We start from the raw sequence: 25175 nt of genomic DNA, 5'->3' as shown, positions 1-25175 counted from the left end.
ATGGATGGATGATAGATGGATGGTTGGATGGTTAGATGATAGATGGATGGATGGATGGTTAGATGATGGATGGATGGATGGATAGATGATGGATGGTTGGATGGATGGATGATGGATGGATGGATGGTTAAATGGATGGATGGATGATAGATGGATGGATGGATGGATGATGGATGGATGGATGATGGATGGATGGATGGATGGATGAATGATGGATGGTTGGATGGTTAGATGATGGATGGATGGATGGATGATAGATGGTTAATAGGTAAACACCTGACCGGTGACATTCTGTATATTCCAGGTGATTCTTTTCTCTGAAACTAAACAGTCTTAGCAGATAGAACACGGACGGCTCTTGATTCAGGTTGTACAGTAAATTCAAGAAACGTCTGGAAAATCCTTTGAAATTCACTTTTTAATGTTACGGGCATCAAATAACAACACATTTCATCGGTGGAAGGAGTCTGTGGAGTACAGTGGTTCAAACAGCAGATCCACTTAGATCCAGCTGATCATTGAAACAGTTTTCTCTCTAATTGTGCAGCCAAAATCCTGGAAACTAAACCCAAATGATGAATTCTTTGTAGAGATTTGGACAATTTATTAAAATGTATTGGTTACATGTTCAGGGCTGTCCTGCCTAACAGGACTCCATAATGCGTCTGATGGATCCGATCCTCATGTCCATGGGACCCATCCCCATGTCCCTCATGCTCCTGTACTCTCCAGGCCTCAGGTACATCATCCTGCCTCTGAAGTGGGGCTGCTCGTACATCAGCCAGTGGCCGTCCATCACCTGAGCGGACTGGCAGTCGGACATTCGGTAACGTTCCTGGATGTTGTCGCAGTCGTCCATCAGCTCAGACATCTGACCGCTGAAGTTCTCCCTCTCGTAGATCCTCATCCTGAATGGACCTCTGTGCTGTGAAATGACAACACCATGGTTTTATGATTAAAAAAGCTTCTTTTGTCCCATCAGCGTTGATTTTTGGTACATTTTCTTAATTTGCAGTGTTGATTAAATGGTACTCTGATGGTCAGTTTATGGTGTCCAGCTACAGCAAAACCGTAAGCGAGTGTTCTCCATGCTTTTACAAGTGTAGCTTCTGATGTACTAAAGTATTTTTACGATGTTGTGTTGGAGTTTTCCTTTTAATTTTGTAGATAACAACCGGGTAAAAGTGATATTTTTAATGTTCAATAGATGGTAATTCCTTGGATAAAAATCCAGACTCTAAAAACAAAAACAGAACAGTTTGTCTTTTTGAGTAATGAAAACCTAGAGTCAGTCTCTGTCCAACCAACAAACTAGACTTAGTTATGAGAAACAACTTTACCTCTACATTCAAAGTTATTTCAGTTACCAGCCTGAACCATCTGAAACTGTCCAGTTAAGACAGAGAACTGTATGTAAATGTTTGTGCTCCAAACCAAAAATGGTCGTGAGCCTGAAATTAATAAATGAAATGAAATGAGAAAGGGACTTTGGATCCTTACAGCCTCAATACCTTACGAACCATCACCCTATCTAATTCAGAAATTAGATTTAGTTGCTGCAATCATCCAAATTTTGTCACTTTAACTCATTATAGAGCAACTTTAATTCATTTTATGGCAACTTTAACTAATATAGAGCAACTTTAATATAGAGCAACTTTAACTAATATAGAGCAACTTTAATATAGAGCAACTTTAACTCATTATTGAGCAACTTGAACTCATTATAGAGCAACTTTAACTAAAATAGAGCAACTTTAGCGGATATAGAGCAACTTTAACTAATATAGAGCAACTTTAATATAGAGCAACTTGAACTCATTATAGAGCAACTTTAACTAATATAGAGCAACTTTAGCTAATTTAGAGCAACTTTAGATAATATAGAGCAACTTTAACTAATATAGAGCAACTTTAGCGGATATAGCACAACTTTAGCTAATATAGAGCTACTTTAGCTAATGTAGAGCAACCTTAGCTAAAATAGAGCAACTTTAACTAATATAGAGCAACTTTAGCTAATGTAGAGCAACTTCAGCTAAAATAGAGCAATTTTTACTAATATAGACAATTTTAGCTAATGTAGAGCAACTTTAGCTAAAATAGAGCAACTTTAACTAATATAGAGCAACTTTAGCTAATGTAGAGCAACTTCAGCTAAAATAGAGCAACTTTAGGTGATATAGAGCAACTTTAACTAATATAGAGCAACTTTAGCTAATATAGGGCAACTTTAGCTAAAATAGAGCAATTTTAACTAATATAGAGCAACTTTAACCAACATAGAGCAACTTTAGCTGATATAGAGCAACTTTAGCTAATGTAGAGCAACTTTAGCTCAAATCGAGCAACTTTAGCTAAAATAGAGCAACTTTAGCTGATATAGAGCAACTTTAGCTAATGTAGAGCAATTTTAGCTAAAACAGAGCAACTTTAACTAATGTAGTGCAATTTTAGCTAATATAGAGCAACTTTAACTCTTCTACACTACTGTTCAAAAGTTTAGGGTCAGTTAGAAATGTGAAACTTGTGAACAGCAGCATATGTTATCCCCAGTAATGTTACCATAACACAGATTTACCATGGTTTCCGTTTCAATCTTTAACTTTACGTGAACGGCAGCTGACAGTGGGTGGTGGTGGTGGAGGTTCCTACCATGGGAATCATGCGACAGGACCTGATGCAGTCACTCATGCTCATCCCCATGAGCCTCTGGTTATCAGGGTACTCGCCCCTCCTCACCAGCATCTGGTGACCCATGAAGTTGGGCCTCTCGTAGACCATGAAGCAGCCGCTCTCCACCCTGCAGGAGTTACACCTGCTCAGGTAGGAGGTGAGCTCGGGGCAGTCGCTGCTGGTCTCATAGGAGCGACCCTGGAAGTTCCTGTCCTCGTAGAAAATGATCTGAAAATAAAAACAGCTTAAATTACAGTCTGAATGGTTATTTATTAGCTGGAATTCCAGCAACAAAACATTGCTCTCTTACTCTGCCCATTGTGCTTTTCGATCCTTTCCCTGGTGCTGCTTTGCCCAGTCAGACCCGCTCTGACTTTTATACCCATCATGATGCCTAAATGATCTATGGAGCCATTGTTTCGAACGTCTTACTCAGCAGCGTAGCATACAGGGCTATAATGTTTGTTAAATCTCTCAGTAAATGGTTATTATTCCAGACTGTATGCATCTGGTGCGGTGCCAACAGCAGCCGTCCTATGGGGGACAGGTGGTGGACAGCAGCTCTTTGTCTGACAGATGCTCTGCTATACTTTCATGGTACACATCACACCTTCATAGGATCCACAAAACTAATCTAAACCATGCGCAAAAAACATCTCATAGGGATGGTTTTTAAATCAAATCATGTCAGTAACTCTGGATTTTAGCAAGAATGGTGGTTTAAATTTCTATTACACTGAAAGTTAAAAATGTTGATTTGCACCAATCTGGAGGATGGAACATGTAGGCCAGGACATCCAACATGCTTCATCCATCTTGGTGTGTTGTGACACATTTGATCAACAAAGTCACAGTTCATGAGATTTTGAAAATGCACTGTATCATATTTTGAGTTTGAGAATATGAATTATGATTGCATGTGAGCCCCAAAGTTCACTCACAAACTAGGGATCTCACAATCAATGTCGTATTAGGGGGTAAATGTAGTATTAGAGGGTAAATGTAGTACTAGAGGGTAAATGTAGTATTAGAGGGTAAATGTAGCATTAGAGGGTAAATGTAGTACTAGAGGGTAAATGTAGTATTAGAGGGTAAATGTAGTGTTAGAGGGTAAATGTAGTATTTGAGGGTAAATGCAGCATTAGAGGGTAAATGTAGTATTAGAGGGTAAATGTAGTATTTGAGGGTAAATGCAGCATTAGAGGGTAAATGTAGTATTAGAGGGTAAATATAGTATTTGAGGGTAAATGCAGCATTAGAGGGTAAATGTAGTGTTAGAGGGTAAATGTAGTACTAGAGGGTAAATGTAGTACTAGAGGGTAAATGCAGCATTAGAGGGTAAATGTAGTATTAGAGGGTAATTCTAGTATTTGAGGGTAAATGTAGTATTAGAGGGTAAATGTAGTGTTAGAGGGTAAATGTAGTATTTGAGGGTAATTCTAGTATTTGAGGGTAAATGTAGTATTAGAGGGTAAATGTAGTATTAGAGGGTAATTGTAGTGTTAGAGGGTAAATGTAGTGTTAGAGGGTAAATGTAGTACTACAGGGTAATTGTAGTGTTAGAGGGTAAATGTAGTGTTAGAGGGTAAATGTAGCATTAGAGGGTAATTGTAGTACTAGAGGGTAAATGTAGCATTTGCGAGTAAATGTAGTACTAGAGGGCAAATGTAGTATTAGAAGGTAAATGTAGCATTAGGGGGTAAATGTAATATTAGTGTAAATGTAGTATTAGAGGGTAAATGTAATATTAGAGGGTAGGATGTACCGAGGCTCCAACAGATGTAGAAAACCTGTCTTCTCAACATGATGTCAGTAAATGTAGATCAGCTGTAGTTCCTGGTTGTTCCACCAGGTGGAGCCTCTTCCTGTTTATTCCTGCAGGGACGAGAGGGGGTGTCACTCAGACTGCAGTTCATACTAAAGCAGAGAGCATTGTGGGAGTTTAGCAGCAACGGGCACCATGACAAAGACTTCTATGGAGGTTAATGAGGTCCAAGTGGAGCACAGTATGTTCATGTTCCTACATCCCAGTTACAGACCAAACAGAGCCACAATGTTGTGTTTCTGTTGACTGAAACAGTAATAGCTGCAGATAACAGAAGTCAATTGTGCTCTGTTTGTGCCATTGAGTATTCGATTGATTTATGAAATGACTCAAAATTTGCATCCTAAATGTCTTGACACTAATTGTGCTCTTCATTTACAAACTTGTATGACAATGAACATAATCAAATAAGATCAGTAATCAGTTAAAAATGCTTAGGTTGGTTTTAGATCAGATCAGAACAGTCCTACCACATTTGATATTAGTATATATTAAATACAATGAGTACAGAAAGTATTCAGACCCCTTGAAATTTTCCACTCTCTGTGTCATTGCAGCCATTTGCCAAAATCAAAAAAGTTCATTTTATTTCTCATTCATGTACACTCAGTACCCCATCTTGACAGAAAAAACAGAAATGTAGAAATTTTTTGCAAATGTATTAAAAAAGAAAAACTGAAATATCACATGGTCAGAAGTATTCAGAGCCTGTGCTCAGTATTTAGTAGAAGCACCTTTTTCAGCTCGTACAGCCATGAGCCACAAGTTTTTCACACCTGGATGTGGGGATCCTCTGCCATTCTTCCTTGCAGATCCTCTCCAGTTCTGTCAGGTTGGATGGTGAACGTTGGTGGACAGACATTTTGAGGTCTCTCCAGAGATGCTCAATTGGGTTTAGGTCAGGGCTCTGGCTGGGCCAGTCAAGAACGGTCACAGAGTTGTTCTGAAGCCACTCCTTTGTTATTTTAGCTGTGTGCTTAGGGTCATTGTCCTGTTGAAAGGTGAACCTTCGGCCCAGTCTGAGGTCCTGAGCACTCTGGAAGAGGTTTTCCTCCAGGATATCTCTGTACTTGGCCGCATTCACCCTTCCTTCAATTGCAACCAGTCGTCCTGTCCCTGCAGCTGAAACCCCCCCCCCCCCCCCAACATGATGCTCCCACCACCATGTTTCACTGTAGGGATTGTATTGGGCAGGTGATGAGCAGTGCCTGCTTTTCTCCACACATACCGCTTAGAATTAACACCAAAAAGTTCAATCTTGGTCTCATCAGACCAGAGAATCTTATTTCTCATAGTCTGGGAGTCCTTCATGTGTTTTTTCAAACTCTATGCGGCTTTCATGTGTCTTTCACTGAGGAGAGTCTTCCGTCGGGCCACTCTGCCATAAAGCCTCGACTGGTGGAGGGCTGCAGTGATAGTTGACTTTGTGGAACTTTCTCCTATCTCCTGACTGCATCTCTGGAGCTCAGCCACAGTGATCTTTGGGTTCTTCTTTACCTCTCTCACCAAGGCTCTTCTCCCACCATTGCTCAGTTTGGCTGGACGGCCAGGTCTAGGAAGAGTTGTGCTCGTCCCAAACTTCTTCCATTTGAGGATTATGGAGGCCACTGTGCTCTGAGGAACCTTGAGTGCTGCAGAAATTCTTTTGTAACCTTGTCCAGATCTGTGCCTTGCCACAATTCTGTCTCTGAGCTCCTTGGGCAGTTCCTTCCACCTCATGATTCTCATTTGCTCTGACATGCACTGTGAGCTGTAAGGTCTTATATAGACAGGTGTGTGCCTTTCCTAATCAAGTCCAATCAGTTTAATTAAACACAGCTGGACTCCAGTAAAGAAGCAGAACCATCTGGAGGAGGATCAGAAGAAAAGGACAGCATGTGAGTTACATATGAATGTCGCTGCAAAGGCTCTGAATACTTCTGACCATGTCATATTTCAGTTTTTCTTTTTTAATAAATTTTCAAAAATTTCTACATTTCAGTTTTTTCTGTCAAGATGTGGTGCTGAGTGTACATTAATGAGAAATAAAATGAACTTTTTGATTTTGGCAAATGGCTGCAATGACACAGAGAGTGAAAAATTTCAAAGGGTCTGAATACTTTCCGTACCCACTGTATATAAGTACAAGCCTAGCCGCGCTAGACAACCCACGGCAACGAATTTAATTCTCTGCCAGGGTGGGTCTAGTTACCCTCGGTAAGCCTCGAGTTTGGATGCTCCTAAAACTGGCCGACGAATCACCATGAAGTGTAGAGTCAGAAGGCGGGCCTAACTAAGTGACGACAGAGGCGCGACGATTCTGACAGAAACAACAAGAAACAACCATAGAAACAAGGATGGACAAGAAGATGGCTGCGCACAATAAAGCTGCGGGGGTATCTACTGCGGAGGCTTCCTCTTTTTTTCATCCTTCACCCATCTCCAGTACATCGGCAGGTCTCGTTCTATGCGACCTAAAAGCGTGAGACACCGCTGACAAATCCTCGTTGATTTCGCCGGTGTTTGCACTACTGCTACTCCTAACTGCCGCAATCTTTCGGCAATGGATGGCGATTTCCTTTTGTCGTAGATGATCGACGAATGGGATAAAACGCCAACAATTCTTAAATTCTTACAACAAAAATGACAACAGTCGTTGAGCTCCATTAGCACCGACTCTGAATAATCTTTCTGCTAACATGTCTGTAATATACTTGAGCTTCACCCATTGACTGTATAAATAAGGCTTCACCGAACTCCCATCCTCTGATTTCCGGCGCTCTAGGAGCCTATTCGTTGCGCTGATTGGTTGTATACCTACCCAATTGCTGCAGAGTGATTTGAAAGACAACCTTTTAGCCCGCCTCCCTCCCTGTCGAGAGTTCCTAGACCCTTGCATCTTCAGACCTGGGTCTAGCGTGGCTAGGCGATATAAGTACAGATACATCAGTGATCTGGGGCTTTAGATGGATAACATTTTTACTTTGTATTCCACAACATTTAATTCATATCTACAGTAAATATCTGCCTCAGAAATGACGGATTTTATAGACAGACATACTAAACCCTTTAGCACACAAATGCATCATGAATCTGAATTTATTTTATTTTATAGCAAAAAAGAATATTTCTAATACAAGATCTTCAAAGGAAAATTGGTCCTACCGGAGGGAGCACACAGAGAAAGATTAAAACAATCCGGTTGATTTAAGATACAAGGATTGGCGCTACCAAGGCCCACTTCAGAACAAGGCCCAAGGTAGGGACCGTGCTGCAAGCATCTGGTGGCTGAGCCATGGTCCATGGGGCTCAGTCAGGTACAGCCTGACAAAGCTACATGGGGCCATCACCGAGTGAACCATGTCCTTTAACTCACACATAAAGCAAGTCTGTAGGTCTGTGGGATGCTGCTGCTGACCTTCCTCCAGCCCTCCGCTTCCAACTCCCCTTTTCCACCAGTCAACTCTGCATTGCCTTCACTATACTTGTTATGCTAACTTACATACTGTTTGAATTTTACTGCTAGCTATATATGGAGTATGTTTAATGTCAGAGCCGTACATCATCAGAGTAAACTATGAGTCACTTTTCAATGTCAGCTTATACTTTGTTTGTGTCACATATCTTGTCATACATGTATCCAAATGTGTGTTGTACTTTCCTTGCTTTCCCACCCCTCCCTCTTCTCCCATCTCTCCCCCTTGCCCTCCTCTGTCCCTCGCAACCCGCCCGGCCAGCAGGCAGATGGGTCCCCCCTATATAGAGCCGGGTTCTGCTCGAGGTTTTTTCCCTGTTAAAAGGGTGTTTTCCTTGCCACTGTCACCTTTGGGCTTGCTCTGGGGGTCAGGCATATGGGTTCTGTAAAGCGTCTTGAGACAATTTGACTGTAATTGACGCTATATAAATAAAATTGAATTGAATTGAATTGAATCCACCACTTGAAAGGATCCAGAGCTGGTATGGGAGGTGAGTATACAGCAAGTGTTCTGGAATCAACTTCTTGGAAAGGGGTAGATCGATCGCTTCACCTGGAGCTGTCCAGAATGAAGGGCTAGAGAGTGTAGGGATACTCACAGCCCCTAGCTGTGTGCTTCTGTGTTGGAGTTGGATTGCCTTTCTACAACTGCATGTCACTGATTGGAAGATCACTGTCTGTGCTTATGCAACAAACAGAGACACCTTCATGGAGTCTCTAGGTGGTGCCCTACAAGGAGTTCCACCATAGTTCTCCTGTTTGTTTTTAGCGCTAATGTGGGCAATGATGGAGAAAGCTGAAGGTGGGTGACTGGGAGGGAACCTCTGCCTGATCTGAACCAGAATGGTGTTCTGTTATTGGACTTCTGTCCAAAGTGCACATTGGCCACAATGAAGACCATGGTCAAGAACATGGTTGCTCATAAGGGTGCCTGATAGCAGAGGCCCCTAGAAGTCCTAAACAGTAGATGGCACAGAATGGCTGCCTCTTGGGTACTTGTTGAAGCAAAAACAGGGGTGCAGGAAGGACTTTCAGTTGGGAAGTTTTCTGAAACCAGTCGACGCCTAAGGAAGGAAAGGCAGTGATGGACACAGTCTCAGATTCAGGGGGAGGAATGAGGATTCTATCCCGGCTCTTGAACATTAGACCAGTGCTTTACCCTTTCAGAGTTGCTTGGGTTCCGACCATGTCCACCAAAAGCTGGGGTCCTGTAAGAGGTACTGTAGGACGATAGGGTCCCAAGGCCATTGTTACGAGCCAATCGGTCCTTGTACAACAAAAAGTGAGAGCTGTGCTTGTGGTCTTGGCTCAAACGCAAACATGTTTCTGGTAGATGTTGGACTGATTTCCTCCTTACCTCCGATCTGGTTTGTGATATTCATGGACAGGCTTGTTTAGAGGGTTTGAGCAGTCGGTTTTAGGAGAGTGTCCAGTTTGGAAACCTAAGGATAGTGTCTCTGCTGAAACAGAAGCCATGCACAGGCCCTGATTTAGAGACACATTAACTGAGTTTATCTTGAATTTCATTAACACCTCTACCCCTCAGTCTTCATGTCAGCCTTTCAGTCTGCCAGTCATCACCCAGGTACCCACCCTACTTACCCCACACCATTTACCCACCCAACCAGCCACCAGTCTACCAGTTCCCTTCCAGCTCCAGAATTAGACAGCCTTTAGTCTGCTGGCTTCAGGCTAACACCTCAGATAGTTAGAGTAGATTGGAATATCTTCCAACCTGTCAGCCTCCAGAGAGTTTCATCCCTGTGTTGGCTAACCTTCAGCCTTCCACCATCCTATCAACACCACCGCATCCAGTTCCCTTTCAGATCCTACTATCCCCGATACTACCTTTGATGCCACCAAGGACTCTCCTTTCAGAGAAAGCAGCCTAGCTTGAAAACCAACCCCCAAAGGACAGCGAGATCTCCAGAGTAGAGAAGACTCCCAGTAACCCCCCATCTCCATTTTATCCAGTTCTCTGTTGTCCTTCTTGCTGGACAAAGCTCTTGGACTTTTTTCTCATCTCTGAAAGGGTCGCCGACTAAGTGAAATCCAGGGCTAAAGTTTCCCCTCCTCCAGAGTCAGAACCTGCTGACCTAGCTGGCTCCTGAATGGTCTAGTTGGGCCTTTCTTCAGCACTGCTGGCAGCTAGCTTTCGAGGCTCCATCTCCAGTGCCTGACTGCCTGACTCTCAGAGGACTTCCATCCCCGTTGTTGGGAACCAAAGCAGTCCTTCCTGCCCAACCAACCTCCAGGCCACCCACTGGTATGACTGAGCCAGATATTCTTGGCTTCAGGCCACCTTCCAGATTGTGTTTGCCTGTTTTGGACTCCTGTGTTAAGTTTTATGGAGAATGCAGATTGACCTAACTTATAGATCTGTGATGTGATATTTTTTATGGTGAGAATGTGCTGCTAGAAAATGAATTTAAATTGTTTATATGGACTTTAGTTTGGCTTCATCAATCTACAATTGAAGAGTTCATTTGCAAAAACAGATAACTCCGTTTTGATAAATTTCCAGAAAACTTTCTATTTTATTGTTTACTTGAGATAATATCAATCAAACTGAAGTTGAGTGGATTTGACTCAGCAGAAAAATACATGGCAAAATAGAGAAAAAATAAATTATTAGTGTTATTAATATTATTATTATTATCTCAAGAAAACAATAATAAAATTAGTTTTCTGAAAATTTATAAAACGACATTACCTGCTTTTGCAAAGAAACTCTTCAATTGTTCAAGTGGAACAATTCAAATTGTAATATATAATTTACTCCAATTCAGCTTCTTATGGCACAAATAACTGCCCATATAATTTACAGGGTGAGAATTTTATATTCTTTAATTTAGAGTATAAAGTGCAGCTCTCTTTCTGAACTGCTCTGTTTGATCATGTGGTGAATTCAGTTACATTTACTGTGCATTTTGGTAATCATAGTTGCTTTTATTTCTGTATGTTAATAGTTTTTGGGTTTTTTTTACCATGTTTTACCAGGTTTTTTTTATTGTTAAGCATTAAGCATTACCACAGGCTGCCTCTGTCAGATCACAACCTTCAGGGTGGCATCAGGAACCAGCAGGGGTTCAGTTTTTGCTTTTAAAAATCTTTGCTGTAAAATCAAGGAATTATGTTCATCATTTTTTGGTTCCTTTCCACTGTCGCCGATTACTCATTTATAGGGAATCAAAAGGAAACTTTGGGTTGTTGTGCTCTCTGTTTGAAGTTCTTGAGGGCTTCACTGGACTAAGAGCTATGAGAGTGCAGTATAAATAAAACTGAATGGAAAATAGAATTAATGCAATAAAAAGTGTGCTGTTGGAATATTGTGTGTCCATTAAAGCAGGCAGCAATAGAAATAATAACAATAAGAATAAGAATAATAAACACTGTATTAATCCCAGCAGCAGGCACAAAGTCCTGTAGATAATTCTGTTTCATATAAACTCCTCAGCAGTGAGATGAGCTGAAAATGGATGCATGTTTGTGTGTAGAAGGCTAAAATAAGAGCTGATGTTATTTATGCTGAACTGCATGAACCGGACTGCAACATGATGCTTTAATGAATGTAATGCTAGTGTAAGTATCCGTGTAGTATCTACACCCATATCTGAACCGTGTGCTTTACAAAGACTCTGCAGATTAATGCTGCCTCACAGACATTCCTCTACTGAGACGATAACACAACTTTTAGTGGTGTTTATTTGGGTTTTCATTTTATTCAACAGCACATTATTTGCTTCAGCAGGAATCCGTTATCCGCCTGACAGAGCTGAACCTCATGCCGCTGTATCCCACATCTCTCATGCTCCTGTACTCCCCCGGGCTCAGGTAGACCATCCTGCCTTTGTAGTGGGGCTGCTCGTAGCCCAGCCAGTAGCCGTCCATCACGTGGCAGGACCGGCAGTCGGACATGCGGTACCGGTCCTGGATGTTGTCACAGTCGTCCATCAGCTCGTAGCTTTGGCCCTGGAAGTTCTCCCTCTCATAGATCCTCATCCTGTACGAGCCTCGGTACTAAACACGGGAGACAGCTCAGAAACTGAAATGTTCCTATTGCATATTTAGACATTTGCTCTTAAACCCACAGAGGTGTGAATGTTTATCTTTTCATAATAAAGTGTCATACCTGAGGAATCATACGGCAGGACCGAACCGAGTCGTTCATGCCAAAGAACATGTAGTCGGCGTACTCGCCTCTCCTCAGGAAGTACTGGTTTCCCATGTAGTTGGGTCGGTCGTAGACCACAAAGCAGCCGCTCTCCACCCTGCAGGAGTTACACCTGCTCAGGTAGGAGGACATGTCAGAGCAGTCGCTCATGCACTCATAGGAGCGACCCTGGAAGTTCCTGTCCTCGTAGAAGACGACCTGTAGGAGAGAAAAACAAAAAGGTTTGGTGTCCGAGCCAACTCCCTCTCCTCTTTCATTTCACTGAGCTCTACAGCGATTGTTTTCAGCCTACTCTCCACATACCTTGCCCATGTTGGATGTTCTGTGTGTTTGCGGGAATCTGTCCAACAACCTGCGGCTGCCAGGCTGCTTTTATACTTTATACGCCACCGCAACAGGGTTTTGTTATTCAAATTTTCTGGAAGCTGATGAATAAGCAGCTCTGCGATTGCTGTTAATTTCATTTGTGCCATCATGATCCAGAACAAAGGGAAGGGAAATGGGTGGAAGATACAAGGCGGGAGAGGAGGGAGGGGAGCCGGGAGGCAGGTTTTCTGTTTCTCAGACTGGGGAGGGGGGTAGCCGATGTTTGACCACGTTTGAACCGGTTCGATCTGTTGGGCTTTATGTTGATCTGTCGCCAGTTCAGACTGTGGATCCATGAAGTGCAGCCAAATAAAGCTTCTCTGGATCCCTCAGTCATTAGCAGCTGCTTTAATGCATCTAAACTAGTTTCAAAGAGAGCAGACGTTCTGGTAAAAGTACCAGCAGTAGCACTTATCGGCAGTTTAATTTAAACACTACAGGAACTTTCATACTCTGGTCAGCTTTGAGACTTTCACTTCCATAGCATGTCTTTTGTTTTTCCTGCTACTCTTAAAGAAATCTCTACTTCAGCAGCACTTCTCTATTTTATGTGTCTACATTCGGAGGTTTGTTCATACGTCTGTCAAAGCCTAAACTTTTTACAACATTTAATTCATACCGGCATGGCAAAAATGGACATTTTTCTGAAGGTGTTCTCTGACTGTCTAAAATGCCCTCTGAACAGACTCTTCACTCTATCACCAAACTGAAACAAGAGTTTTTATAAAATGTTCAGATTTTGGTTTCAGGAATGAACTCAGTTATTTTTATATTTTTAAGTACAACACCTCACTGGTATGTCAAAGCATAAAACTTAGAAAATTTGTCAAAAAAAACTATCCTTACCGTAATCAATCATGCTGATATCTCTTCCTGTTCACCTGTAGCTGCTCTATAACTTCCTTTCCCTATAACTTTCCTGGTCAGTTTATTGTTTGCCCATTTTGTTTTGTTTGTTATATGTCACCCTTGGTTTATCCTAAGCTATGTGTAATTCTTGAACCCAATGCATGCTACTACCCTTGTATCCTTGTACTTGCTCTGTGCTGCTGTAATACCGGAATTTCCCCTCTGGGGATCAATAAAGGATTATCTCATCTCATCTCATCTCATCTCATCTCATCTCATCTCATGTTTGTTCCGGTGCAGATAGCGCTTGTCTAGCAGTAAACACAGTTTCTTATTTTCCTGTACACAGTTGATCCCACTACAACATCCATTCTTACTGGCAGCACACAGCCTGTATAAAGTCTGTGGTTTGGTGTCTTCAGTTGTTCTGCTTCCTCCCCTTGTGTGTTTTCCCTCCTCTTTGAGTCTCGTCAGCCAGCACCAGCATTTACAAACAGTCCTGTATCTCCTTCTCGTTTGTTTAGCTGCATGTTTGCATCCCTTCAGCTCCCCATGTTTTTCTGTGGATTATTCTTTTATCAGTGATGGATCTTGTTGGAGTTGCTTTGTGGATAATTTAGGATAATTTTCAATTAGATAGCCTGCTGTGCTGCTATAGCTAACGCTAATTGTGCACTCTCCACCTCCTTGGATGAAATAATTCAGGCAAACAAGAAGCTGCTCACAATCAGATGTAAAAGTGTGATGGAAAGCTGCAGGAGGATCACTGTGTTTGTGCAAATATACAAAGGTGAAACACACCAGAAGTGTCCTCAAACGTATTGACTTTACAGCAGGAGGGTTGTGGATGAATAGAACCAGCTTCATTAACCACTATTTTCCATAAACATACAAAGCTTTGGGCCTTAATATGTCAAAACATTGTAACGTATATTCAAGGTGAAAGCAGCTAATCTTGTAAATCCATCACAAGCTGATATTTGTCACAATATTCTACCAAATACAAAAATTACTACATTGTGGATTTTCACACCTTAACTGTTGACCAACATACAGACAACAAAACTCTCCTTAAGGAGCCAAACAGCAGATATTTGGTGTAACTAATAACATTAACTGGCTTCGCTTCTCTTAGTGTTTCCGTCATTAATGTCTGCTGTGTTCAAAGCCCTGTTTGCTTGAAAAAGATGTTTAGGTTGATAAAATAGATCATTTGCATTATCTTTCATACTGTGCTACTGTGTTCCTAAAGTTTAAAATCAAGTTAAATTCTGTAGTTCTGTGTCCAATAAGTGCCTATGTGCATGTAATGCTGCAGAAACAGAACACTGAGGTGAGAAATAACTTCATCATTAGCTGCAGTCGTGATGGAAACAGTTTGTTGTTGCCTCCTGCAAAACCAGTCACATTAAATCTACTTGAGACCAAGTTTCAATGAAGAAATCAAAGGTAGAAATGCACACAGTTTTCATGAAGTTTGGCTTTTTCATGACACATTTGGCACTAGTTTGATCAGAGGCCGTCACATGCGGACAAAGGGAAATCAAACCATTTTGCTGATATGCAAATTGAGCTAATTTAGATGACAATAGCTTTCCCATGTCTGCACATTCTACTTTTCGATATAAACCAGAACACAGCTGCAGCCGGACGGGAGGCAAGCAGCATCGTCAACAATGGGGAAGGTAAGGAGGCAAAGCTGCTCTGCAAAACTGTCTGAGGCCGAATCTGTAGCTCTGCTGCTAATGTGCTCATTTCATCGTGGATTTCTGTTTTCCAGATTGTGTTCTACGAGGATAAGAACTTTCGAGGTCGAAACTATGAGTGCAGCTCTGACAGTTCTGACCTGAGCTCGTATTTCAGCCGCTGTAACTCCATCAAGGTGGAGAGCGGCTGCTGGGTTCTGTACGAGCGTCCCAGCTATGCAGGCTACCAGTACATCCTGAGCCCCGGAGAATACCCCGACCACCAGCACTGGATGGGCTTCAGCGACAGCATCAGGTCCTGTCGCTTCGTCAGAAACGTAAGCTCAATCTGCAGCTTCACGGAGCGCAGCGCCGACTGTTTTATTCACGTAATGTTTAACATCAAGCAGCAGAAATGTTCCTCCAGTTATTGGTGAGCTGAAAAATGGTTAAACACCAAAGGCAAAGTTGGTTCTTTTCACAGTTTGGGTTAATTTTGTACAGCAGAGTGCAGAGCTCCAGCCAAATACCACAGAGTGCACCAACCAAGCGATAATCAGTCAAAGGCCAGCAGACAAAAAGCCGAGATAAAAGGCTCATGATTTGGCAGCTTCACGCCTGCAGCCGAGCTCATCAATTATTGAAGGAAACTAGGAAAACAGCCAAGATGTGGAGATGTGAGCTCAGAGCCAACACAGACACCAAACATTTCCAGCTTTAGTTCTCTGATTGTTTCCAGGTGTACGGAAAGTCCTGGAAGATCCGCTTCTACGACAAGCAGGGCTTCGGAGGCCAGGCGGCCGAGTGGATCGAGGACTGTCCCTCCATCTACGAGGCCTTCAAGTTCCGGGAGTTCCGGTCCTGCGTGGTGATGGACGGAGCTTGGGTCCTGTACGAGCAGCCCGACTACCACGGACACCAGTACTTCCTGGAACGTGGCGAGTATCCGAGCTACACCGACTGGGGCGCCACCTCCCCCGCCGCCGGATCCTTCCGCAAGATCACCGAGTTCTAGAGCAGCGAGTTCTCAAAGGGTTTGAACAGTCAGAGAGTCTAGAACCAGAATCTTCCAACACTAGCTTCAACGAGTGAAATGAATAAAACACCTCTTATCCTGAACACGCTGCCTGGGCTGCTTCTTATTAAGTGTTGGTCTCATCTTAGGTGGTTTTAAAAGACATGTTTTCACCAAGATACACCATTTTAAGGAAGTAAATAAACAATCAGAACAAACACAACGATCCTCCAACAAATTAAGCATGAAGGGCATCTGGAAATTTAGTCAAACCTCAGCCTAAAACCCACCAAATGTTCTCATAAAAATCACTTCATTCTACATGTTTATTTAAAAAAATGCAGCAAAACAACCCCAAACAGTGGACAAAACACATTCAGTAAAAAATAAATACTTGTAAGCTCTTCAGCACCACATAGAAGCCATGACTGATTTACCAGAGAGTCTTCAAATTGAACTGCAGGCAGTGTTTTCACACAGAGACTGAGAGGAAAATCAAAAAATGAAAGTCAGCACAGCTCAGAAACAATGAACAGAGGAGCAGGTAGTTGGAGATCCATTCAGCATGGTCAAACATCTGTCTACTGATGATGAGCAGACACTCAAAACTGGACTAAATATTGTCATTTTGAACAATTTTTGAGGTCATTCTTATCTATTTTAAAGTGATTTAGACATTTTTGGATACTTTGGATAAGTTTTAAGCCATTTCATACCATTTTATGTCTTTTTTGACAATTTAATGTTGCTTCAGTAAAATTTTGAATTATTTTTGGAAACTTTAAACTAGGAGTAAAATCAAAGCTACTGGATGAATAAAATAAAGTCAGCATGGCTCAGAAACAGTGAACAGAGGAGCAGGTTGTTGTGAAATACAAAAGTTTGGACACACCTTCTCATTTAATGTTTTTTCTCTATTTTCATCACTATTTACGTTGTAGAACACATATGGAATTATGTAGGAAACAAGAGAATGTGAAATCAATCAGAACGTTGTATTTTTTTGATTCTTCAAATGATTCAATTTGAGTTAAAAATTGTCAATAATGACTGAAAATTTGTCCAAATAACTTGTAAAACAAGTTGACGTTAGTCCAGAATGACTCTAAACCTGTTCAAAATTACTTACAGTGGGTACAGAAAGTATTCTGACCCCTTGAAATGTTTCACTCTCTGTGTCATTGCAGCCATTTGCCAAAATCAAAAAAGTTCATTTTATTTCTCATTAATGTACACTCAGCACCCCATCTTGACAGAAAAAAACAGAAATGTAGAAATTTCTGCAAATGTATTAAAGAAAAGCTGAAATATCACATGGTCAGAAGTATTCAGACCCTGTGCTCAGTATTGAGTAGAAGCACCTTTTCAGCTCGTACAGCCATGAGTCTTCTTGGGAATGACGCAACAAGTTTTTCACACCTGGATGTGGGGATCCTCTGCCATTCTTCCTTGCAGATCCTCTCCAGTTCTGTCAGGTTGGATGGTGAACGTTGGTGGACAGACATTCTGAGGTCTCTCTACAGATGCTCAATTGGGTTTAGGTCAGGGCTCTGGCTGGGCCAGTCAAGAACGGTCACAGAGTTGTTCTGAAGCCACTCCTTTGTTATTGTAGCTGTGTGCTTTGGGTCATTGTCCTGTTGAAAGGTGAACCTTCGGCCCAGTCTGAGGTCCTGAGCACTCTGAAGAGGTTTTCCTCCAGGATATCTCTGTACTTGGCCGCATTCATCCTTCCTTCAATTGCAACCAGTCGTCCTGTCCCTGCAGCTGAAACCCCCCCCACAACATGATGCTCCCACCACCATGTTTCACTGTAGGGATTGTATTGGGCAGGTGATGAGCAGTGCCTGCTTTTCTCCACACATACCGCTTAGAATTAACACCAGAAAGTTCAGTCTTGGTCTCATCAGACCAGAGAATCTTATTTCTCATAGTCTGGGAGTCCTTCATGTGTTTTTTCAAACTCTATGCGGCTTTCATGTGTCTTGCACTGAGGAGAGGCTTCCGTCGGGCCACTCTGCCATAAAGCCTCGACTGGTGGAGGGCTGCAGTGATAGTTGACTTTGTGGAACTTTCTCCTATCTCCTGACTGCATCTCTGGAGCTCAGCCACAGTGATCTTTGGGTTCTTCTTTACCTCTCTCACCAAGGCTCTTCTCCCACCATTGCTCAGTTTGGCTGGACGGCCAGGTCTAGGAAGAGTTGTGCTCGTCCCAAACTTCTTCCATTTGAGGATTATGGAGGCCACTGTGCTCTGAGGAACCTTGAGTGCTGCAGAAATTCTTTTGTAACCTTGTCCAGATCTGTGCCTTGCCACAATTCTGTCTCTGAGCTCCTTGGGCAGTTCCTTCCACCTCATGATTCTCATTTGCTCTGAGATGCACTGTGAGCTGTAAGATCTTATATAGACAGGTGTGTGCCTTTCCTAATCAAGTCCAATCAGTTTAATTAAACACAGCTGGACTCCAGTAAAGAAGCAGAACCATCTGGAGGAGGATCAGAAGAAATGGACAGCATGTGAGTTAAATATGAATGTCGCTGCAAAGGGTCTGAATACTTTCCGTACCCACTGTACCAAAGCATGTTTAAAATGGTACAAAATGATTTCTAATATGTCTAAAAATTGTTAAATCTTGTCATAAATGACCCAGAAGAAGTCTCAAATAACCCCGAACAGTACCAAAGAAACTCAAAATGTGTTCAAAATGATTGAATTTGTCCAAACAAATTAAAAACTGTCAATAATGACTCAAAATCTGAGCAGAAGTACAATTCAGCTTGTACTCTATGTTTCCCTCTTCAGCCTCTGGAGGTAGACACAGGGTGTTATTGCTTGGTTTGAAGTTCCAAGAGAATCGAGCTAACCTGGCAATAGCCAGATTAATAATTGTGTAGTACTTGATAGTACTCCACAATATCAATCCGGGACCGCTCCATGTAAATCCGTTCAGAGGAAAGAGGCACGGATTGGACAATGCAACAGTATGTCCCGCCTCTGAGAAGTTTGTTTTTAGCCAATCGCGGCAAACTTTAATATGTCGTCATCGGGTTGCGCGCAGGTGCTATGGTGTGGTCAAAGTAAAACTGACTTAATAGCAGCATCTACACGATCGCAGTGTTTCCCCTCCTATATGACCAACGAGGCGGGCCGCCTCACTGGTATAGGCCACCGCCTCACTACAATTTTGCCGAAATTGCCGCCTCACCGGTCCGCGCCCAAAAAAAACAAACAGAAAGCACCAAGCCACCGGAGCTGTCATTTTTAACTGTGCGGGTCCGCCGGCTGCTCTCCCCCGGTCTCCCCCGCTAGCTGGTCGGCTAACACCTGCTGACGCTCGTCTGCCCGGGACAAACCACGCATGCACGCAAGCACGGCCCCCCCCCGTTGGCCCTTGCCTACACCCCACCGCCTCACAGCCATTTCAAGCCAGGGGAAACACTGCGATCGTTGTCCTCCGTTGCCATGTTTGTTTTGATCTACTGGCGCTTGGTGTCGTCATCACACCCGGATATCCCGCCCCACACATGAATACAGCTGCATGATTTGCCCGAACCAACTTGGTGCTGTACGAAAAGTGAAGGCGGGAGCGGAGCAAGATGGTTTCTTGAGAGATTTGTGAACTCACAAATATCTCGAGAAATCAACTTGCTGGCAAGGTTAGAATCGAGCTTTTGCCTTCTTGTTCTTTGTTGAAGACTTTTTAGGGGCTATCCCAAAGCCATTCCCTGACTTGGACGCAACACCTTGAGACCCAGAGCCGTGTCCATTTTCTGAGCCAAATAAGTCCGAAACCCGCGCATCCATCAGCTACTTTAGGACCTAATTTCTTAGCTTACCACTACCTGGACGAAATAAGGCGCTATGTTATTTTTAAAAAAGACCTCAGGTTTCAAGTCATTCTGGACTGAATATTTACTCCTAATGGATAAAATCTGAGTCAGGTTGGATGATTTTTGAGTAATTTAGGACACATTTCAAGTCAATGAAAACAAATTTCAATTCATTATTGAAAATTTTCAAGCCATTTACTACAACTAAAGTAGTTTTGGACAAATTTCAACTTGTTTTAGAAGTTATTTTGGACAGATTTTGAGTCATTTCTACCATTTTTGGATAGTTTTTTGGGACTTGCTTAGGGTTATCTGGGACGTCTTTTTGGTCATTTATAACAAGATTTAACAAATTCTAAACATAATTTCAGTCATTTTGTACCATTTTTTAACACGCTTAATTCTGAGTAGTTTTGAACAGGTTTCAAGTCATTTCAGACTTATTTCAGCTTGTTTCAAAAGTTATTTTGGACAGACTTTCAGTCATTCTTGGCAATTTTTAATTGAAATTTAATCATTTGAAGAATCTATAATATAAAACATATTTTGACTTGTTTTTGTTTCCTCCATAATTCCAGATGTGCAGATGTGTTCATTCATAGTTCTGATGCCTTCAGTGAGAATCTACAATGGAAATAGTCATGAAAATAAAGAAAAAACACTTAATCAGAAAGTGTTTCCAAACTAATGACTGGCAGTGTATGTACATACACTATCTATCTATCTATCTATCTATCTATCTATCTATCTATCTATCTATCTATCTATCTATCTATCTATCTGTCATTTATTTAACCAGCAGTACAGAACTAAATTGAAATTAACTCATTAACGTGCAGCTGATATTTCCATCAGTTTGTTCTCTTAAACTGTTCAAACTGATTTTTATTTGCAGCTTAAATAAACCCAGCTGCAGTTTTTTAGCTTACAGCTGCAGAATCCCGGTTCAGACTCGTTTGGACGGAGCAGGTTCAGATTCTTGGCACCGCCGGTCAGCCTTTGTGTGTCCAGAGCAGCTCGATGCGTCCGAACAATGAGCGACTCTGAATATTTGAAGCGTAATAACGGTAAATACTGGCTAACTGAGCGGCCGCAGTATTGTCCCTGCATGTATAAAGAGTCGCCTCCTGCGTCGCATTTTAAGCCGCACACATGGAGAAGGTGAGAATTCATTGCTGCTGCTTTCTGTCAGGAGCCTCAGGCGGAGGTTGACTGATGGTTCTGTTGTTTCAGATCGTGTTCTACGAGGACCGGGACTTCCAGGGAAAGTCCTATGACTGTAAAGGCGACTCGGCCGACCTGCAGAGCTTCATCCACCGCTGCAACTCGGTGAAGGTGGAGGGAGGCTGGTGGGTTCTGTACGAGCGCAACAACTACGGCGGCTACCAATATGTGATCGGGCCAGGTGAGTACAGCGAGTACGGCCGCTGGATGGGCTTCAACGACTGCGTCCGGTCCTGCAGGATCATCAAGAATGTGAGTCTGCAGCTGACAGAACCAGAAAGTCAAACATAAAGCACCAAACTGAACGTTTCCATCTCTGCAGGCCAAAGGTCCATTCAAGCTGCGACTCTTCGACCGGCCCAACTTCGATGGACAGTTCCTGGAGGTGACGGACAACATGAAGTCGGTCCCTGAGAAGTGGTTCCGCTACGAGGTGCACTCCTGCAAGGTTCTGGAGGGATCCTGGGTCTTCTACGAACATCCCAACTTCTGTGGGCGTCAGTACCTTCTGGAGGAGGGCGAGTACCGGACGCCCTCAGACTGGGGGGCGCTGAGAGCCAATGTGGGCTCCATCAGGAGAATCATGCAGCCGTGAAACTGTAATAAATATCTGAACATCTACAGTCTGTCTCTGGTTTAACCTGAATCTCATAGATGAACAGACATGAATAATAAAAACAGTGAAGGTATTTATTTAGATAAACACAGTCGACTGCGAGTTTGTTAGCAAATAATATGGGAATAGAGCTAGAACGGCAATAAATCCAACTTTCATCAAATTTATGGAGCTTGATTCTTGATCTGGGGGTAGGATTAGGGTTAGTGGAGTCATTGTTAGTAGAGTTGGGGTTAGTAGGATTAGTGTTAGTCGGGTTAGGGGTAGTGGGGTAAGTAGGGTTAGTTGAGTTAGTAGGGTTTGTATGGCAAGCATTATTAGGGTTAGTAGGATTAGTGTTAGGTGAGTTAGTAGGGTTTGTAGGGCTAGCATTAGTAGGGTTAGTAGGATTAGTGTTAGTTGAGTTAGTAGGGTTTGTAGGGCTAGCATTAGTAGGGTTAGTAGGATTAGTGTTAGTTGAGTTAGTAGGGTTTGTAGGGCTAGCATTAGTAGGGTTAGTAGGGTTAGGGTTAGGAGAGTTAGTAGGGTTTGTAGGGCTAGCATTAGTAGGGTTAGTAGGATTAGTGTTAGGTGAGTTAGTAGGGTTTGTAGGGCTAGCATTAGTAGGGTTAGTAGGGTTAGGGTTAGGAGAGTTTAGGTTAGTTAGGTTAGAGTAAAGACAATGGTTACGCATAATCAAACTATGGAATGTTCCAGGTGTCGAAACATCTGAAATTCTTAAAATTCAGCCTGAATATTTTACAGAATTTAGTTTCAAGTCTCAAATAAGTCAACAAATTAGGGTTCCTGAGAACAAATATCCTGAATTCCCGGAAGAAAAAACAGAGAATATTCACATTTATGAAGCTGTAATTGTAAAAAAAAAAAAAAAGAAAAGATAAAAAGATTAAAATATTCAGAACAAATAGTCAAATATGTTTTCAACTAATTCAATAGTTAACAAAGTAGTGATCCAAATTATAGCAAATTCATCAGAACTGACCAATTATCTGATCCAATAATCTGCATTTTCTGCTTTCTGGTATTGTTTTAAGCAAATTCCATGTTTTTAAAGACTTTCACTTACTAGTTTTTTCCAAATCCAATGATATTCAGTGTACTGTCAGAGTTGGAAATGAACCAGAAAATATTCATATTTACAGAGCTGGAAACACAGAATTTAAACTTTAAAAATGCCCCAAGCCAATTTTCTATCAACATGGAAGGCAATTAATGTCATAATTGACAAAAATGTAATCCAAATTATATAAACATTGCCAGAATGGACCAATTATCCAATCTAATATTCTGCATTTTTTAGCTTATTGGTGTTGTTTAATCAGATTCTTGGTATTTTAGTAACTTCTCCACCTTCACTGTAGAGATTTCAAGGAACAACACCTTGTATATTAAAGCTCGTGTCCGGAGTTTGAATCGCAGCGTCTCCCAAAACACTGTTGGTCCCTCCCTCTGATTTCACCCCTTTATTTGTGCACATGTGCAGTACATGAGAGAAGTGCCCGGAGTGCTGCAGCATCTCGCCTGTTTTGCTGTTTTCCACTCTTCTACATTTAGTAAATAATAAAGGAATTACGTTAGAATGCTGTATTGAGTCTAACTTGTCCTAATACCAAAATAACATGAATCTGCTAGGACGAACGAGTAAAGTTTCAATATGTGATTACACTCGTGTATCCCTCTGGATGACGTTGTTTATCAAACTTAGTGCATTTACGCGTGTATATGTGTTACATTGTTTATTTATTTCTATCTAGAGTTCAGAATTGCATGACTCCTCTGACGAAGAGTATGTCCCAGACGCCCCAACATCTTCCTCCAGAGGTCGGGCATCTAAACGAAGCCGTCAGGCGGGCTATGGAGGCCGTGGTCGGGGAGCGACGCGAGCACCCCGAGCCAAAAAACGTCCTGCAGTCTCTTGGCCTGACAAGCCGTGGGATCGGTAACTTTTCTGGAAGTTGCTGATCCCTGATGCTCTCTCCTCCACAAGCAAAACAAATGTGCTCGCGGTTGCGTAGTGCGTAGCTCGCCCACCTCTGCATGGGCTTGCTTGCTGTGCGCGTAACCGTTGATTGACAGCATGACAAAGCTGAAGCTGGAACTTGATTGGTCGGCAGCAACCGGCGCTTTTTGGAATAACATGGGGGTCTATGAGAGGAAGGCGGAGCTCAGGAATAAATTTTCATATCGCGTTATACTAACTTTATATTATAGTATCGAACTAGACTAACACATTTAAGCTTTGTTAAGCAATGATACATAAATTGAAAACAAACGGAAACTCCGGACACGAGCTTAAAAGCAAAAGCCGTAATTTTCCTTCAGCTTTCACCCTAAAAAGAACTGATTTTATATGAATAATGTTCAGTCTGAACAGAAATTAGCCACCTTCACAAAATGTCAAAAACTGAGATCAACGACACAAAAAGAAAAAGAAAAAAAAAAAGATACCAAAAATTGGAAAAAATGTCGCAGGTCCCCCTGTAACCGATAAATAATCACAACTCCAAATTTTTCCCTTTGTTTAAGTCAGCGTCTCAGTTTATCATTTCCACATTACAGCTTCCAGAACACAGAGTGTCTATGAAGGAACACAACATTCAGTCTCAGGTATCTGGAAATGAACCATATCGTATTTTATTTTATGATCAAAAGGACAAAAACCAACAAAAACAAGACACTAAACAACAAAAACAAGACTAAATATTACAAAAAAATGAGCCAAAAAACCATAAAAAGAGTTCAGAGCAGGACCCAGAGTTGTAGTCTTCCAAACCTCTCTGCAGTTTCCTCCAGTAATTCAGTTAACTTTATTCAATAAATTAAACAAATAAAAAACAAAAGAAACAGTAACCATAAAAATCTAATAAAAATTAATTCCACTAACAGAGCGAAGAGACAGGACAGTTAAATGTGGTCTGTTAAATATTAGATCTCTGTGGTCTAAATCTGTTAGTAAATGATTTGATGACTGATCACCAGATTGATTTGTTCTGTTTGACTGAAACCTCAATTCTCAGACTTAGTGCTCAGCTCAGATAAAGTTATAATTGTGGGTGACTTTAACATTCATGCTGACGTTGACAGTGACAGCCTTACAACAGCTTTTAATTCAGTATTAGACTCAATATGTAAATAAACTAACTCATAGTTTTAATCACACCCTTGACCTCGTTCTCACTTACAGCACAGAGACCCAGCAGTTAACAGAATTTCCCCAGAACCCTCTTCTTTCTGAACATTTCATGATAACATTTCAATCTACAACAATAGATTGTACAGGAGTTAAGAACAAATATCATTACAGTAGATGTCTGTCTAACAATTCAGTAACTAAATTTAAGGAGTTAATACCCTCTCTATTTAATTCAGCACCATTTACTGATAAATCAGAAGGCAATTATTATTATTTTACCCCCACAGAAGTGGATTATTATGTTAATAATGCTTCAGCCTCACTGCGTACA

At 41.8% G+C, this 25175-nt stretch overlaps 4 protein-coding genes across 4 annotated transcripts; 2 read left to right on the top strand and 2 right to left on the bottom strand.

Moving 5' to 3' along the window:
• Positions 1-400: 400 nt before the first annotated feature.
• Positions 401-3022, bottom strand: crygm5 (crystallin, gamma M5). Its single transcript, XM_051958744.1, has 3 exons — positions 2987-3022; positions 2656-2904; positions 401-925 (listed from the first exon to the last, which is right to left on the bottom strand). The coding sequence occupies exons 1-3, from the start codon at positions 2993-2995 to the stop codon at positions 644-646; spliced, it is 540 nt and encodes a 179-aa protein (XP_051814704.1). The 5' UTR covers positions 2996-3022; the 3' UTR covers positions 401-643.
• An 8620-nt stretch (positions 3023-11642) lies between these two features.
• Positions 11643-12546, bottom strand: crygm3 (crystallin, gamma M3). The gene is made up of 3 exons (XM_051958747.1): positions 12433-12546; positions 12088-12327; positions 11643-11975 (listed from the first exon to the last, which is right to left on the bottom strand). Exons 1-3 carry the CDS (start codon positions 12439-12441, stop codon positions 11700-11702), a joined length of 525 nt encoding a protein of 174 aa, XP_051814707.1. The 5' UTR covers positions 12442-12546; the 3' UTR covers positions 11643-11699.
• A 2369-nt stretch (positions 12547-14915) lies between these two features.
• On the top strand, positions 14916-16148 carry LOC110966198 (gamma-crystallin M2-like). Its single transcript, XM_022215487.2, has 3 exons — positions 14916-15029; positions 15125-15367; positions 15769-16148. Exons 1-3 carry the CDS (start codon positions 15021-15023, stop codon positions 16042-16044), a joined length of 528 nt encoding a protein of 175 aa, XP_022071179.1. The 5' UTR covers positions 14916-15020; the 3' UTR covers positions 16045-16148.
• A 4938-nt stretch (positions 16149-21086) lies between these two features.
• On the top strand, positions 21087-21718 carry LOC110966192 (gamma-crystallin S-1-like). The gene is made up of 2 exons (XM_022215479.2): positions 21087-21347; positions 21418-21718. The coding sequence occupies exons 1-2, from the start codon at positions 21087-21089 to the stop codon at positions 21688-21690; spliced, it is 534 nt and encodes a 177-aa protein (XP_022071171.1). The 3' UTR covers positions 21691-21718.
• The last annotated feature ends 3457 nt before the right edge of the window (positions 21719-25175 follow it).

This window comes from Acanthochromis polyacanthus, chromosome 14 (assembly GCF_021347895.1).
Source record: "Acanthochromis polyacanthus isolate Apoly-LR-REF ecotype Palm Island chromosome 14, KAUST_Apoly_ChrSc, whole genome shotgun sequence".
Classification (NCBI taxonomy): domain Eukaryota; kingdom Metazoa; phylum Chordata; class Actinopteri; family Pomacentridae; genus Acanthochromis; species Acanthochromis polyacanthus.
Note: the sequence above shows the minus strand (reverse complement) of the source record. Positions and strands in the feature narration are given on the sequence as shown.